Here is a 16,636-nt window from a genome sequence, read left to right as displayed (position 1 = left end):
AAGTCGATAGTAAATATATTTATTAAATGTAAAATTAAACATACAAAAACCATTTTTCATGCTAAGAAAGATGATGAAAAAGAGTGTGGCTGAAATAACATATGAATTCTTTAGGCCTAGTTCCATTTAAATGTCCCAGACTGGTAGTGATGGCAAGTTTTTAAAGGTCCAAAACTTAAGCGTTTTAATTGTAAATTATTTACTGTAAAACGTGTAATTTGAAGTTACATATAATATTACCTTAATTTTTACAAGCACAAGAAAAAAATCACAGTATATGTCAAATATGAATTACTTACCGGTACATTAAAATGGTGAATGGTTGTCATAAATGTGTGACGACATCATGATATCAATAGGTATCATGAAATCAGTTTTACATCCAATACAATATAGGCTACTCGACTTTTCCTTCTAGTTAGTTGATTACCAATAGTTGAAATTCATATGGTAGGTTTCTAAATATTCACCCAAACACAGATCTACATCACACTTCTGACAGAAGTTGTGTATATATGTGTAGTCTTGCTGATGGCATGTTTCAACTTCCCTACACATACCTTTTTATTTATATTATAAGGGTCATTCCAGTGTTGAAGTAGTGTGTGGTATTTTACAAGGACAATGATCCCTGACTGTGAACTTGTACGCATTCACTAGTGTCAAATAAAACAAATGGAAGAACTTTTTTCCCATCAGTTTACGGATTTTCTTTGAAAAGAGTAATAACAGCATAACTGATCCAACTTATCAACGATTACCTTCTTTCTATTGTAAGCTATCAGAACTAATAATGGATCTTCTAGAACTTAGCACTTCCTCCAGCCTGCCATCAAGTGCACGTGTCACGTCACTTTGATTAGCGGGACATTTTCTCTCTGTGACACCACTTCCTCCTCCAAGAAAAATACTGTTTTGGCATTTCTCTCCTATTGGGCATGACTGTTCCATAGGGTAGAGTGAAAATTTGTTTGTTACTTATATCAAAAACCTTGAGGCAAAAGTTGATGCATTATGCTAAATTTATTTCTTAATGGAGTCATATCTTCAGGTGCCACAAGAGCCCAAAGGATTATATCTTCCATTATTAATATTTTAATTTTTACATCCATTATCATTTAAAATTTCATGTATCTTGGGTTTTAATAATGTTAGTGGAAGTGTAAATAGTAAGAAAAAAATATTACCGTCTTTGAAATTGAACTTTCAAGTGCCAGAAGAACATTGAAAATCTGAATTTTTATATAAATGTTAAAAAATCACAAATATATTGAAACAATACGAACGCATTTTTGAAAAGAAAAGTTATTTATTCAAATTAAAACTAATTTATGAACATGAAAACAAAAGTATGCTCACATCAGAGATCAAGTACATTACAGCTCTTACATGTAGTTTGTGAGCATAAGTGAATAACAAACTGTAAAGAACTATTAACTCTGATTATATTAAATATGATATTCATTTATTTTTTGAAATGAGGCATGACAGTCCTAGATTTCAGTCTGGTCCTGATGTATCCATCCCTTTGTGGTTCACAAACTGCTGAAGCAGCCTCCATCACTAAACTAACATATCATTCTAGTGCTTGTGTATGACATAAAAAATTTGAAAATGTAATTTGCTCATTATCATTGATATGAGTCATCATATCTTCTCTGAAGATGACTGAGTTAAGGGTGGTTCAGTACCGATGTAGCTCTCATGACTTATCATTTCATAGTAGTCTGAAGCATTGAAGTTCAGCTTGGGTACCTTAAATTTTCTTACGTTCTAGTTGGGTTGTTTGCCTCTGGTCGTAAGTATACGAAAAAATGCTAGTTTCCTGATAGCTTCCCTTGTATCAGTTAGCACAGCTAACAACATATTTTCAGGGTGTCCGAAATATGAATTTCTTTCGATCACAGGATCACCAACAATCTTAAGATTTTCCGGTAGGTATCTGCTGAACAGAATCATTTTCCAGAGGTGCCGTGGTCCATTCCAACATTCTGGGGCCCGTTTTACAATCCTTACAAATTACAAATTAACAATTTACAAATAACAAGTAAAAGTTTACAACGCTATTTTATTAGTTTGTAAAGTCTGACGAACTATACAAAATCAGCTAAAGAAATTTACAAATACGCATTATTGGTTACACAATATCGCCAACGACAGTTTACAAAAATCGCTAAGGAGCAGAGCTAAAGTCGCTGTATTTTTACTACTATCGATACATATGTTTATATTTTGTACTAAAATAGATTATTCCAAGCTTGCTGATTCATATTTCACCAACAGAAAATATAAAGTATTGTTAAAAAAATTAAAAGTATTTAGATTTTTATATATTGGCGACAATGGAGTTTCATGTGATGTGATTGGTCGAGTATACCAATACGTCTGTTACTTACATGACCAAAGTTAGCACAAAATTCAGTCAAATAAGTAAATAACAGATTTGGTCCACGTACAAATATGCAATTTATAAAATAATTTCGATGTCTACAAAATCACGTTAATTTTTTGTGTTGATCCATCAGTATTTATTAATGTTGCATTCCTAACCTCTCAAACATTGATGATCCCATCAGCAGCATAAAAATTCTGTGCTATAGTAAATAACATTTTAGTGATCAAAAACCTGCCCCGAATTTAACTCTTTTAACAACATCAACTACCCTGTGGGCACTTTTGCACACTGATATCTTAGAAATGCCATGCTTATCTGCTAACCCACGGAACTGACAGCTAGTATGCATCCAACGCAAAACAATACAGTTCTCGCTTTGAGGTTAGGGCATCACTTTTCTCTTTTGGATGTTGGATATGATGTCCCATATCTTGAAGGAGAGTTTCCAGCGAAACAGGACTCGAAACAACTTCAGAATACCGCGTAAGTAATGTCGCTATTGCATTATTGAATTATTTATTTTTGGTGCAAGGAACTTCTTTATTAAGTGCGAGTATTTATTAAATACAGTCTTCGTATATAAATACTTACGCGGTATTCTGAAGTATAGCATGGGACTCTTTCAAAACCTTTCATTAAATTTATACAATGATACGAACGTGTTATTAATTCTCGCCCGGAGAATTTTACGTATTTCTTCGTTTGATTAGGCTTAAATTCAATATCTTTGTCTGAGTCATTAGAACTCCTTAATAACATCAAAACTGCTTAGTTTAATTCTTAATATTATCCAGTTACTCAAAAATTAATTTAATAAGTATTTCTTTATTGTATTTATTCATAATTTGTTGCAATATCAAACTTTACACATCTCAGAGGTATTGTAGAAAATGTGCTAATTTTACAAGTAAAATTTACACGTTTGTAAAATTACTCTTCATTGTGAAACACAATACTTGTAAAGTGAGCAAAATTTAATTTGTAAAGATTTGATTTCCTTTGTAAAGTTCAACATTACAAACAAAGATTGTGAAACAGAAGTTTACAATTTACAAGCAAAGTTTACAATTTACAAAGATTGTAAACATTGTGAAACAGGCCCCTGATTGCATTTTGATTTTGTTGTGATTCCTTTATTATGCTCCTTGCGAGCCTGCCTCGACTTTCCTTATTCTCTAGTTTCGCCCGTAACATGTAAATCTTAGAGAGCAGACGGTCATCCCCCCTGTCTTCCACCCTCGCCACCCTTGTTGAGAAAGGGGAGTACGGCCGGCCACTCAGGTAGAAGAAACACATTACTCATAATGACTGACTACCTTTTCCCCTGTCAGTGCAGCCCACACAAGTAGTTCACTTTAAATCAGCAACACAGCAGTCAGGCAAGACACGTATTGTAAGAGGGGGAAATGCGCGCTAATGTGACGTCACTAGTCACGTGACCGGGGGGAAGTCATCCAAGTCAATTCTCTCCTACACCATTCCTGGCTTCGACTCCCCACACTTACACCAGCTTGCTCAATCCTAGTCCTTCCTTCAAACTCCCTGCAGTGACTGGAGGCGTGGGCCATTGTTTGCGAGCTCGATAATTGCATCCCCTCTCTTCATTGGTCGGAGCCGCGGGCCATGTTTGCGAGCTCGATAGGTAAAGGTACCTAGTTCAAAATACCTTCTTACTCGCCACAGACGCCTCTTTTTTGAACAAGTTTCGCTTCACCTCTTTCCAAGCACTCCCGTTACCCATCCGTCCCAGTTTCATCACATCTTCAATTAGCCTCAATCAGAATCATTGGAACAAATATTTCAATATTCGAGATTTTCTCAACGACACTTCCGTTTCCCCTGCTCTCGATCCAGTGGAGAAACTACTTGTTAAAAAATCAATATCTCTCTCCCCCTCCCCCCCTCCCTCTCTCTCTCTCTCTCTCTCTGGCCCATCTTGTCCCGTCATTCCCGTTTCTCCTCTCTACACCTGCGACTACAGCATTCAGCAGAGGGACGTAAGTGGAGACTGGCACACGACAATTGTCTAACATCGTTCTATCATCAATAAATACGAGTAAGCTTCAGCCCATCTTGACCCATCACTCCCGTTTCCCCTCTCTACACCTGTAACCACAGTATTCTGCAGAGGGACGTCAATGGAAACTGGCGCACGACAATTTCAAACCACACTGGTGCATATAATTTCTCTACATAGGTGGCCAATGGGACCAGATACAAATTATATAAATCAATGTTGTAGTTTTAAAATCGAGTAACCAATTTTAGTGAAAAATAATGAAAACTCTATGGTCTTGTGGCACCTCAAACTATTCAATCTGAGATGTAATTTTTTTTAAGGGAATGACAGTATCATTATAAACACCTTAAACACCCAAGTTTATTAAAATACAACAAAATAAAAAAATTTAAAAAATAATAAAAGAAAGTAATTTTTTGTGACAGTTTAAAATTTTAAGGCCACTGTGGCATCTCAAGATAGCATACGATTTTCACAAAATTTTCAGGTTATGTTAGGTATAAAATGCAACAACTTTTGCACACCCAAGCGTTTTTGATTTCTAAATAAAGTGAAAAATCATACATTTTCGCTCCACCCTGCTGTTCCACCTGTCTTTATCTCAAAGTTGGAAAGATGTTTTAATAAAATACAACTTGTAAGAAAAAAAAAAAAAAGAAAAGAGGCGATCTGAATATAGCATGTGCTCACACAATTGAATCGGTCGGAGCTAAAAGGAACTAAGTCAAAATATGCAGTTTGTAGTTATGCAACAATTTGAACAACGGATGTTAAGCACATCGAACGGTGGAAGAAGGAACAACATAAAAATATATACATTTGTGTTATTAGTGGAATGTTTTTGCTTCTCCTGAAAAGTTGTGAAAAGTGACTTAGTTCCTTTTAGTTCCGACTGATTCAATTGACCCACAACATTGAATGGAGTGCTATAACTGTCATCTGTAGCATGAGTGCCTATGTGCCAATGTATAGCTGTCAAAAAAAGTGGCTGCACTCGTGAACAGTGAATATATTCTAAGTCCACTTCAGGTCACAGTGATGTTATACGATGCATGTACTTGTACAATCGCACTTGAAGCAGTTTCAGAACTATTGTATTTCAGCAGAAATCATTTGATATTTGCATCTCGTAAAACAGAGGTAGAGTGCTGGCTTAGTGACTCGAAGGTTGTGAGTTCGAGCCTTGTTCAAGTTATTTTATTTTGTTATCGTTCATTAGCGATATAAGTAATTATTCAAGTTATCATTTATATTCTGTTATGTTCTTTAGCGATATAAATAATATTCAAGTTATCATTTATATTCTGTTATCATTCTTTAGCGACATAAATAATATTCAAGTTATCATTTATATTCTGTTATCGTTCTTTAGTGATATAAATAATATTCAAGTTGTCATTTATATTCTGTTATCGTTCTTCAGAAATATTAATAATATTCATGTTATAATTTATATTCTGTTATCATTCTTTAGCAATATAAATCATATAAATTTAATACTAGGTTTGGAACAATACAGCTACATAATAACAGTATTAGTTTTTCTTCTTATATTACATTATACTATCCTATAACACAATAAAATGAAAAGGAGTGACAAGGATTTGAACATGAGATGTTGACATCTAAATTACGACGTTCTTCCAACTGAACTATGGGGACACAAGTAAAGAAGTATATGCAGAAAAATTGGTCCAATGTCCCTCCAAGACGTCCTGATGATTTGTGGAAGTTCGTCCAGGATGTCTGGAATGCTGTGGCAAAACAGTTGCTATTTCGAAAGATTAGTCGATTCCATGCATACTCAACTGTAAGATGTGATTGAGATGGGAGGAAGATGGACTAAATATTGAATCGTGGCTTTTTGTTTTGTTTTTTGAACTCTTAATTGTTTGAATTTTCTAATGCACACGCCAGTATGTTTGTTTTGTTTATGCCATGAAAGATATTTTTGTTGAGAATAAAATATTTCTTTCTTTCAATTTGCAGGCATAATGTCATAATAAATAATGATAAAGTCACGGTCTAATACATTCATGAGCCTGATGTTAATTACTAAAACAGTCATAAAAGAGACAGGAGCAATTATATTTTCTCTCTTTCTTAAAAAAACAAAAAAATACAAGAAGCGTTACATTGAGCATGACCTCATGAATACCAGTCCGTTACACTACCACTACTCTACAATAGTGACATGGAGAACACTTCAAATATAACTGTAGATATCAGACCACGTGGTCCAACAATATGCAACACAGCCTGTCTCCAAATTGTAGCAAAGATATCCGAAGGGAACTTAGCTTCTAGAGAGCGGTCTTTTGACAGCTGTACATATTCAAGTTACACATGAAATCTCTGAGTTTCACAGTCCATCCAATATTTCATTACATACTTGTGGTTTGTGTGTTTCTCTTTCATATACACACGAAAAAAATACACTCTTGATGTGCGCAAATTTCCTCAACAATTGTTAGGTATTCTGATAGGTGTAAACTCTAAAATTGCCAAGTAAGTTGTTCAAAGGTTTCACTTTATGAATAAGATTATAGCTTGGCTGCGTGCATCATTATCATTGAGCTGCAGTATGGTATGTAAATATAGCCAATAATTTATCTCGAAACAACTGGTGCTTCTCAGTAAACACATGCATAATGGCAAAATAAGTTTTATTTCTGCCAGACTCAAGTCTTTTTATTGGACATAAATGGCACAGATTTCAGTAAGTATTCTTGTTTCTGTTTATTTATTTTTGGTTAGTATATCTGTTTGTTTCTAATTGAAGTCTGCTAAAAATATTTTAAATGAAAAATGGTGAAATCATTGTGGTACTTTCTGGCTCTGAATCGAAGGGTTCAGAGCCATAGCGAGCCAAGCGTCATTTATTAAAAATGGAGAAAGCAAGGGTTGAAGTTAAGTAAATACCATAATTTAATGAAGATTAACATATAATTTAATTTTAATGTTCATACTTTATCTTACTTGCTATATGTTTTGTTAAATTATAGTAATCACTTAATTTTAACTCTTGTTTTCTCCATTTTTAATAAATGGCGCTTGGCCCACTATGGCTCTGAACCCTTCAATTTATCCCTGAATGTTCACGAAGTTGGGGTATCTTTAGTAAGGGCTAAATATCAAACCTTCAACTTAAATCACTGTTGGATTCTGCAAGTGGTTGTTCTTTCCCCTGCTGGGTTGTTCTCTGCCTTGTTGCAAACCAGCTAGATCCATAGTGCACATTCAACAATTTTCCACAAACAGACTGCTCTTTACACACTGAGAGTTCTGTATGTTTACAGAACCAAACATATGATGAACTCTAACATAAGATGTCATAAATACGGTGTTTCAAACAATGAATGTGTGTTCGTTTCGTATTATGGATTCTGTTCGAGATATAGCAACACTCTTCTATATACCACAACAATAATGTACAGTATGTGAGAGTTGTCTTTTGTCTTTTATGCAGACGAAATGAGAAGAAAACATGGGCTGTTGAATGCAAAGAAATTCAGTTCGATAATTTAAGTACAAGTGGAATTTATAGTGAATAAAAGTAGTGTGAGGCAAGTTTTCATAGTGCAAAATTTTTCCTCCTGTAGTAGTTTCTCCAATCATATCATCTTCATCATCACTGTCATCACCATCATATTGGTGTGATGCAGATTCACCTCCCATCATGTACCACAGACATCAACAACTGTAGCAAAAAATTTAGAACTCTGGCATTTCAGTCCTAGATGAGGATGCTGTGATAAATAGTAGAGACAAAAAGTATCTGCTATGAAAAGGCATTCACATTAATTTATCTTTCCTTCTCTCCTAGATAAATATGCGTTATTGTTACTGGGTGCTTAATGATATGTAGTTTGATATCTCATACACTTTAAATGAATCTAAAACTGTGTACACTTAAAGTAAATACAAATTAAAATTTCTCAGAACAAAAACAAGAGAATAACTATTCAATGGACACCATCTCATTGCAGATTGTTTAGTAATAAAAAGAGAACTTTTACAGCAAAGACAGGATGTGTACCGAAAATGTGAAAAAAAATTAGTTAATTTTTAATTACTACAACTTAATAATTACTCGTACGCACGATGAAAAAAAAAACATTAATCACATTTCATTTACCTTATGATCCATCGTCAGACTTGTTTCTTAAGTTCTCTGATCTTCATTTCACAGGCACGCAACCAACTTCTCTTCCATCCCAGTCTTCTAGACTTTATCACACTCTCTTATATAATAACTGACTACTGACCACCGCAGCTCAGACAGTGGCACCAACATTAAATAAGTGAAGCAGAACAATAATAGGCCTATATGCTTAATTTCGTTACCCACAATCATTCCAGTCTAAATTCGTTACATTTGTTATCAATTATTTAAATTAGTTGCTTTTTGGTTACCTTCATTACTGATAGACACTCTGCAAAGAAGAGTATAACCATTCAACTAATACAAATTTCTCGTTCACATCTCATGGCATTAAAGGAATCATTAATTCAAAATTTATTGAGGTATCCTTCACAGTATTGAAGTTGCGTGTGAAGGAAAAGCTTTCCCAATGCAGCGTCCTGTTTTTGTCACTGAAGTTCTCACAACGAAGAATATATTCCCTATTTATCATAGATTCAGGCATAGGACATAAGGACATTCTGGTGACAACAAGATAGAAAGTTAATAAAAGGAAACAGTCAGACATTCTTCATGTCGTCTGGAACATTGTCACAGCATTCCTTCTTGGTTGATCTGGTACCAATGATTTGTCTTTTATAAAAACATCCTAATTGTTAAAGTGCCTGGACATCAAATAAATAAATAATAGTAATATTTTAGTATTCTCAAAAGTAGCAGACATACCTTAATTTCATCGAAGCTCCCAAACTGCAAAGTTTTATATTTGTCAATTGGTGGCCTGATATATTCACAATAGTCACTTGATTTGACTTCCTGCAAACAACACAAATTTATAAAATGGACTGAATTTATAAATGCTGAATAAATTCTTGTTAGAAAAAATTCAGCTTACGAGTACATCATCATAACTGTTAAGGGATTCACTAAAATTTGATTTCATGCATAAGCTCTATTCTTGTGTTGAGAAAAAGAATCTGTAGTTTATGCAGAGTTTTTTAAAAGTAAAGAATAATTGCAATTAAAATTGAATGAGGAGATTTTTGACAAAAAGCTCAGACACATCAAACCCTATATTTAAAAGGAATATCTTTATCAAAACTAAATATTTGAGACTATTGACGTCATCGAGAATGTTTTTAAATGATACCCTATAGTTTTTTAATATCATTTGAAAAACCATATTTTTTTATGTAATATTTAATTCGTTTTGTACAGAAGCACTATAGTTATGTTTACTATGGTAACAATTTTATTGTTGATATATTTTGTTAGTCCCTGTATTATTAGGGTGACCATATGTCCCGTTTTGACTGGGACAGTCCCATATTATGTCTATGTCCCATCGATTACAAGGAAAAGAAGCATTTATCCCATTTTTAAAGACATTATTATTATTATTTTTATTATTATTATTATTATTATTATTATTATTATTATTATTATCATCATCGTCACTGTATGATATTGACGTTCATGTTATAATAAATATTTCCTCTGGTCCACAATGAAATAACTGCGATTTTAGCTAATGCGGCACTACAAAGACTTTCATTATTGCCTATTGCCTGATCTGTCGTCTGTAGTGAAACGAGAGCCAGGTAATCATCATTGTCGGCACCACACAGGTTTTCCTTATTGTTGCCTTACTCATTGCAGCTAGACTATGGTGATTTGTTAATTCAAACGGGGGAAGAGAGAAAAAATACAGACACAAAACTGAGCAATTCAGTAATCAAATCAGTTTAATTTTCACTACTGTTCATATAAACACGTTGCGTTATTAGGAAAGGATTTCTTTTCTAAGTGAAAGCAATATCATGTAAAGTAAAGTACAGTATGCCGAAACGTACTTACAGTGGTAATGAAACCTTGCAAAAAGAATATAAATTTTTACGTTTATTGGAAAAAACATCAAGATAAATCCATCGAGTGTCCAACATGTGGCATGACAGAGTAATCGGTGCAGGTCTTTAGACAAATGGAAGAAGGAAAAATTCCCTACAGTACTCTTCAGAAAGCAGTAGAAATGGTGTTATGTTTACCAGGCATATCTACTCCAGTAGAACGTATATTTTCGATAATGAATAGTGTTTGAACAGATAAAAAATCTCGTCTTTCAGTTTCAACAATGCGATTGAATTTCTCTCATAGTTGTTTAGAGTTTTATGACATTACCTGAAAAATAAGACTGTTCTTCGAAAAATTGGCATATCAGAGAAATACTTCTGGCATTCTTCTACTTAAAATTCTCAGCAACTAGGAAGCAGTGAGAAGAGAGTTACAGTTATGACTATATGAGGTATGCACATCGATTTAATTAATATACTATAATACTAATATAGTACTTTACTGAAGCTGTTTAATTGTGAAAACTGAACTAACATTATGGAGGTTTGAGGTTGTAGCATTTTTATCTGTTGAAATCTTATTTTTTTTAATGTCACAAAGCTGTTCTTGTTTTATCACTGGCCTTGTTAATAAGAGTAGAATGATTAACAATTCACATGCTATTTTAGTATAATTTGATAGTACAACAGGCAGCAACACTAAATTATGTTTATGCAAAAACGTAGTAAGTTTATTTACGGTAATTTCTAGGTTTCTGTTTTCAACTCATAAAATTATGGCTACCCTATGTATTATGAAAGCAGTTTTACTGATGAAATCAACATAAAACAAGATGTTTTTAACAGAAAAATGATCTTTTTATTTCTCAGACATGTCCATGTTCTCTGAATTTCGGTTTTATTCTACTCACAGTTGACAGAGAAATAGGTGGCAGATTGGATGAGTACCGGTATCGCTAAAATGTATGCGTACCTCTTGTTATGTACATCTTATCTTCATCAGAATCTCAATTCTCTCATTTTTTGTTCATAACATCTTGTTTTATATTGATTTCATTAATAAAACTGCTTCCATAATATATGACACAGAACACCAAATAAATAAGTAAACAGTGCATGTTAAAATGCAGAAATAAAAGGCTATCACAGCACTCCATGTGGATTGGTAGCTTAGCTGTATGTATGAAAATATTAAACGCCAATCAACTGTATGTTTAAAAACACTGTCGTCCTATGGTGGTTTCGCAGACTATCAGTTATTATAGATGAGATGTCGCTAAGTCAATGATTCAATTAAATTAATGATTCCTGTTGCTAGGTGATGCTCAGAATTAAATAGAGACCACTGTATAGTTCACTAGGTAGGCTATACCATTCACTAACTAAACACTTCTCACAAGTATTGTTCGTATTGTAATATGTAGCTAGGTAACTCGCTCAGAATTAAATTACCAATAGTTCATATAAATGAATGATTCGTTGGTGATTGCTGTATAGTGCACTAGGTATACCATCCACTGTTAACTGAAGACTTCCTACAATTATTGTTCGTATTATAATATGTAACACTATCACTACTGTTCGCTAAGTTTTTCTTTTTGATCACTTCCTAAAAAAAAAAAAACATTGTTCATATGACACTATCACTCACTGCTGAGGAATGTAACCTTTAAGTTTTAATCCTTCCATTCCGTATCCTGGATAGGTGTCGTGGATATGCTGTACAAACTGCAGAAACATTTCACTGGGTGTAGTTATCCCTTTCACTTTCTGCTGTTCATGATACAGGAACTCAAACATGTATAAATTATCATTTTCACTTTCCCTACCTTCATTTTTTAAAATTGATTTTAGCATTACGAAGCTTTGACATATAGTTATTTTTGTGTTTTGTGGGTTACAAACGTTTCCTTTCTACACTTCAAACAGAATGAATAGTTTGAGTATTTTGCCTCCTTTGCCAATTCACACTATAGGGGAACTAGGCCTAAAGTGACATACCTTAAGGAAATCTTGAAAAAAAATATGTATTCTTACCAAATTTGTTTTGGTCAATTATATATAACTGATACTACAACATTAACACATATATTAAGACTACTGGACTGTACCCGAGCACGAGCATTATGCTCATTTCGGGTATCTATTCATATGTATTCAATTCAAATGTAAATTGTAAATAAATTTGAATTTGAAAAAAAAAAAAAAAAGTGGAAAATACTGACAATTTTTAACTGAAAGGTATGTTTGAAAATAGACAAACTATGTCGTTTTAGCCAAGTTACTAGGATAAAATGACATACTTAAGTTAATTTTTACATAGTTCACAAAAAAATTTTGGTTCTCTTAGATATACCTGCACATTCATTTTGTGCCCATGAGAAACATTTCTTGCACTGTAGCCATGTTTCTTCTGGTTTATATTGGCTGTAAAATTCATTGCAGTAGAGACAAAGTGCATCATTCTCAACATCACCATCGAAGTCACTCTCTTCATCTTGGTCCCCGTTGCTTAGATCAAACTGAAGCTGTCTTTTTCCTCTGTTTGCTGAACGCCTTTCTTCTACAGCTCTTCTTTCAGCTTCCTTTAATTTTAATGGGTTGATAAAAGAGCTGCTTGATTTGGGATCCTTCATGAGTTCTCTTTCTTCTCGCCACAGATCTAGTGCCAGAGGGAATCGGGGAGATCTCTTGCTGTGTCATATGAGGCAAAGGCCTCGTTTGTGACGTTTCTGCTGCTGGAGCAGTCGTTGGTGATGGCTCTATCATATGTTCTTTTGCATTTTTTTGTTGTTGAACTGCTCTTCTGTGTTGCACCCTTTGGCCCGTCTGTAGGGACTGCATTTGTTACAGGTCTGTCTGTGGGCACTGCAGGACTAAATAAGTGATCAGGACATATGTCCGAATTAAATGGACAAATTCCTGTTGAAGAAAATCCACCCAATGCATTGGTGATGGTTGCAGCTTTTCCATAGACTTCAGAAAATAAGTCCACAATTCGAAACTGTGTAATCACCCATCCAGGATGGTTCTTCAGCACTTTGTAACGGCCTGATCATATGTTTTCAAAGGCCCGAAGAAAGAGACATCAAGTGGCTGGAATCAGTGGGTGCAGTGAGGAGGGAAGGCTAACATGATATGTAATCACTGTTGCCAACTTCTGTGCACTATAGAGCTGTAAATTCAAACTCATCTTACAATGTTTTCACAAAAGCGCTTTTTGGTGAAGCAGGTGCAAGTAAACTTCAGACTCGTCAAGCCTAGCTCATTCATAAGAGGATAAATCAGAGTAACAAAATTCAGTGCATATAAATATTGAAAATATATTTATTTTAGAAACTTTAGTGTTTTATTTATTTTAAAGAAATCCCCATCTCACCTATTTTAAAATCAGTTAGCTTTACGAAAAATTCAGTCGAGCAATGAGAGAGATGCCACTATATATTGCATAATTTCACAGAAGTAATCACTAATCAGCCATTGTAAACAAATTTGACACCAATTTTGCAAATCGCTATCGCCCATAATATATGGCTTCTCATTTCCAGTCAGAAACATGCACTTGTTTAAAATGACATAGGTAGGTGGCATGTCATTTTACCCGGAATGAAGAAGAATAAGAAGTAGTGTTAGTACGACCTAACTTCTTTATGAATTTGGATATTGTAATGCTTTTTATAGAGGGAAATATTCATGTTTTCAGTCATGAACATTATATCACTAACATCTGAAGCTTAAAAGGACAAAAAATACATAACATACCTCAACAATATTATATCGTCTTGCACTTTTTTCTTTTACTTGCACCTGCTTCACCAAAAAGCGCCTTCGCTTGCTAAAACTTGGATGTAATCACTGTTTCCAGCTTCTGTGCACTAGAGAGCTGTAAATTCACAAAACACATAGTATGTCATTTTAGACCTAACTCCCCTACCTGAGTTGCAACTCACACATTTCTTTGCACTTTTGTCAGGTATTAGTTTATATGAAGTGGCGAAATCAGTCTCATCTTCTTCACTGCTCAAATCCCTGAAAAGTCTTCTCAAATTACATCTATTTTTACTTTCCATGGCAATAAATTATTATTACCGCACTGTCTTGAAAATGGCGCTTCAGCTAATAATGCTTGTTTATCAGATTCCTTTAGAAATGTGATGTAATAGATAATGCTCGTCAATACTGTCCTCTTTATTCATATTTTTCCAGCTTTTCTTTGCTATGAATACGTAAATTATTGTTTTTTAAATGTCAAGAATAATTTAGATTACTGAAATTTGCATTATTTATTTCATTTATTTTCTTTAATCCTACCGTAACATAAGAAACGTATTTTAAATTTTATTTCACAACGTAGCTGTTTAGCCAAGCGTGTTAAGGCGAGGTATTATGGTGCCAGAGGTCCCAAGAATGAATCTCATCCAAACCCAAGGTAAGTAAAATTGCATTTGTATGATATAGTAGTATGCTTTGAGATATGTACAATTACATGATAGAATTGGAGTAGTAAAATAAAAGTAGATAAACATGTAGGATGTAGGAAAGAATAGGAGAGTGGTATAATAAGAGGTAGGGACATCTAGGAGAGAAAAGGTAGAAGTTGAAGAGAAGACAGAATAAGGGGAGACATGTAGGAGATAGAAAAAATCCTTAAAAGTAATTATTTTAATTCAAATCAAAAGAACTAATTGAAATGAATCACTGACTCAGCGACATCTCATCTGTAATTACCCTTAGACTATCATCCGAGACAAGTTGCTGAAATTCTCCAAGCTTTCTGCTACTAACTCTGCAGCCATCTTCATCCCTGAAGTTAGTAGCCGAAAAGTGAGAGAATTTCAACAACTTGACTCAGCTGATAGCCAGCGAAACCATCATAGAGAACTATTTCTTTGGTATTCTGTGATGTGTTCGCGAGTCTGTGTGTGTTTCCAAGCACACTGTCATGGGTGTCTGTTATCTCAATGAAAAAATTCTAAGATGGCCACCAAGTTATCCAATCACTAGATGGCATTTCATCTCGCAGCACTCCAAGTCCCCTGGTTCATAAACTATGGACCATTTCTCTTTTTCCTATCTCACCTTCACCCCAATGATATATGCATTAATAAAATATATCAATAATAAAATTGTTACCATAGCGCTTCTGTAATAAACAAATGAAATGTTACATAAAAATATGCTTTTTTAGATTACTGACAAATGGCTTTTAAGGAACCCATAGGTTCACTGCCACCCTCACATAAACCCACTATCTGTCCCTATCCTGTGCAAGATTTAATTCAGTATCCATTATCATATCCCACCTCCCTCAAATTCATTTTAATATTACCTTCCCATCTACGTCTCAGCCTCCCCAAAGGTTTTTTTCCCTCCGAGTTATTTTATACAACTTATACAACTTCTCAACTTTTTAAAACAAAGAACAAATGGAACCGTAGGTTGTACAGAATTGAAAACATATTTAAGTCTACAAAATGGAATTTCTAATATATTACAAACAGTGCCATTTTTGGGATACATATTTTGCATTCATTTATCAATATTTTCTATATACTGGTACCTAAGATTTGTATAATAGTACTATAGTGATTAAACATATAATATACACTATGGTATAGGATTAATACACTATATACACTTATCACTAATATACTCTAAATATACCTATTAAATAATAAGTTAATATATGCATACCCAGTATTAAGCTACATGTGTACATTTACATGTGCATTAACTTTCAAATACAAGCGCTGAAACAAAACTGGCTAGGTCATGAGCTCATGAGAAGAAATAATACACGCAGCAGAAAACAAATTTTAAACTTTGCGAATGTATGTGGGGTGTATTCCTGATAAAATAATTTAGAGCCAGCTAATTTACTGCTGCAGGGGTGGCTGCTTAGACCCAAGGAAGGATACTATTCTCGAGTCAGGTAGTACACACTGTAAAATTTCATAGCCCTTAAACAATAGCCCCCGGCCTTGGAGATCAGCTTCAACCCTTCTCTATTATTAGTACTGTTAGATCTGCAAACTGGTTACTCCATCTACAACAAGTCTGACAGTTCTCCGTAACTGAAAGACTCAGAAACACACTTCACTCATACAACCTTTCTTTAGTGCGTGATGTGATATTACATTACCATGGAAACCAAGTATTGTATGAGAATGGGAGCCCAAATAATTTCACCTCTACAGTATTGTAAGTTCCAACAGACACCGCTCGCA

The 16,636-nt window shown here is 34.1% G+C and overlaps 1 protein-coding gene across 10 annotated transcripts in view; it reads right to left on the bottom strand.

The window, feature by feature from the left end:
- The window catches only part of sws (patatin like phospholipase domain containing sws), a 414,790-nt gene that overhangs the window by 16,200 nt on the left and 381,954 nt on the right, over positions 1-16,636 (bottom strand). For 9 of the 10 annotated variants that reach the window (XM_069833425.1, XM_069833423.1, XM_069833427.1 and 6 more), the window contains one exon: positions 9,286-9,375. In XM_069833425.1, the coding sequence (XP_069689526.1) occupies positions 9,286-9,375 (90 nt within the window). Of the gene's footprint in view, positions 1-9,285; positions 9,376-14,208; positions 14,293-16,636 lie in introns of those variants that run through there. The other variant, XM_069833430.1, reaches the window with a different exon arrangement.

This window comes from Periplaneta americana, chromosome 8 (genome assembly GCF_040183065.1).
Source record: "Periplaneta americana isolate PAMFEO1 chromosome 8, P.americana_PAMFEO1_priV1, whole genome shotgun sequence".
Taxonomy (NCBI): Eukaryota; Metazoa; Arthropoda; class Insecta; order Blattodea; family Blattidae; genus Periplaneta; species Periplaneta americana.
This window is presented reverse-complemented; position numbering and strand designations above follow the sequence as displayed.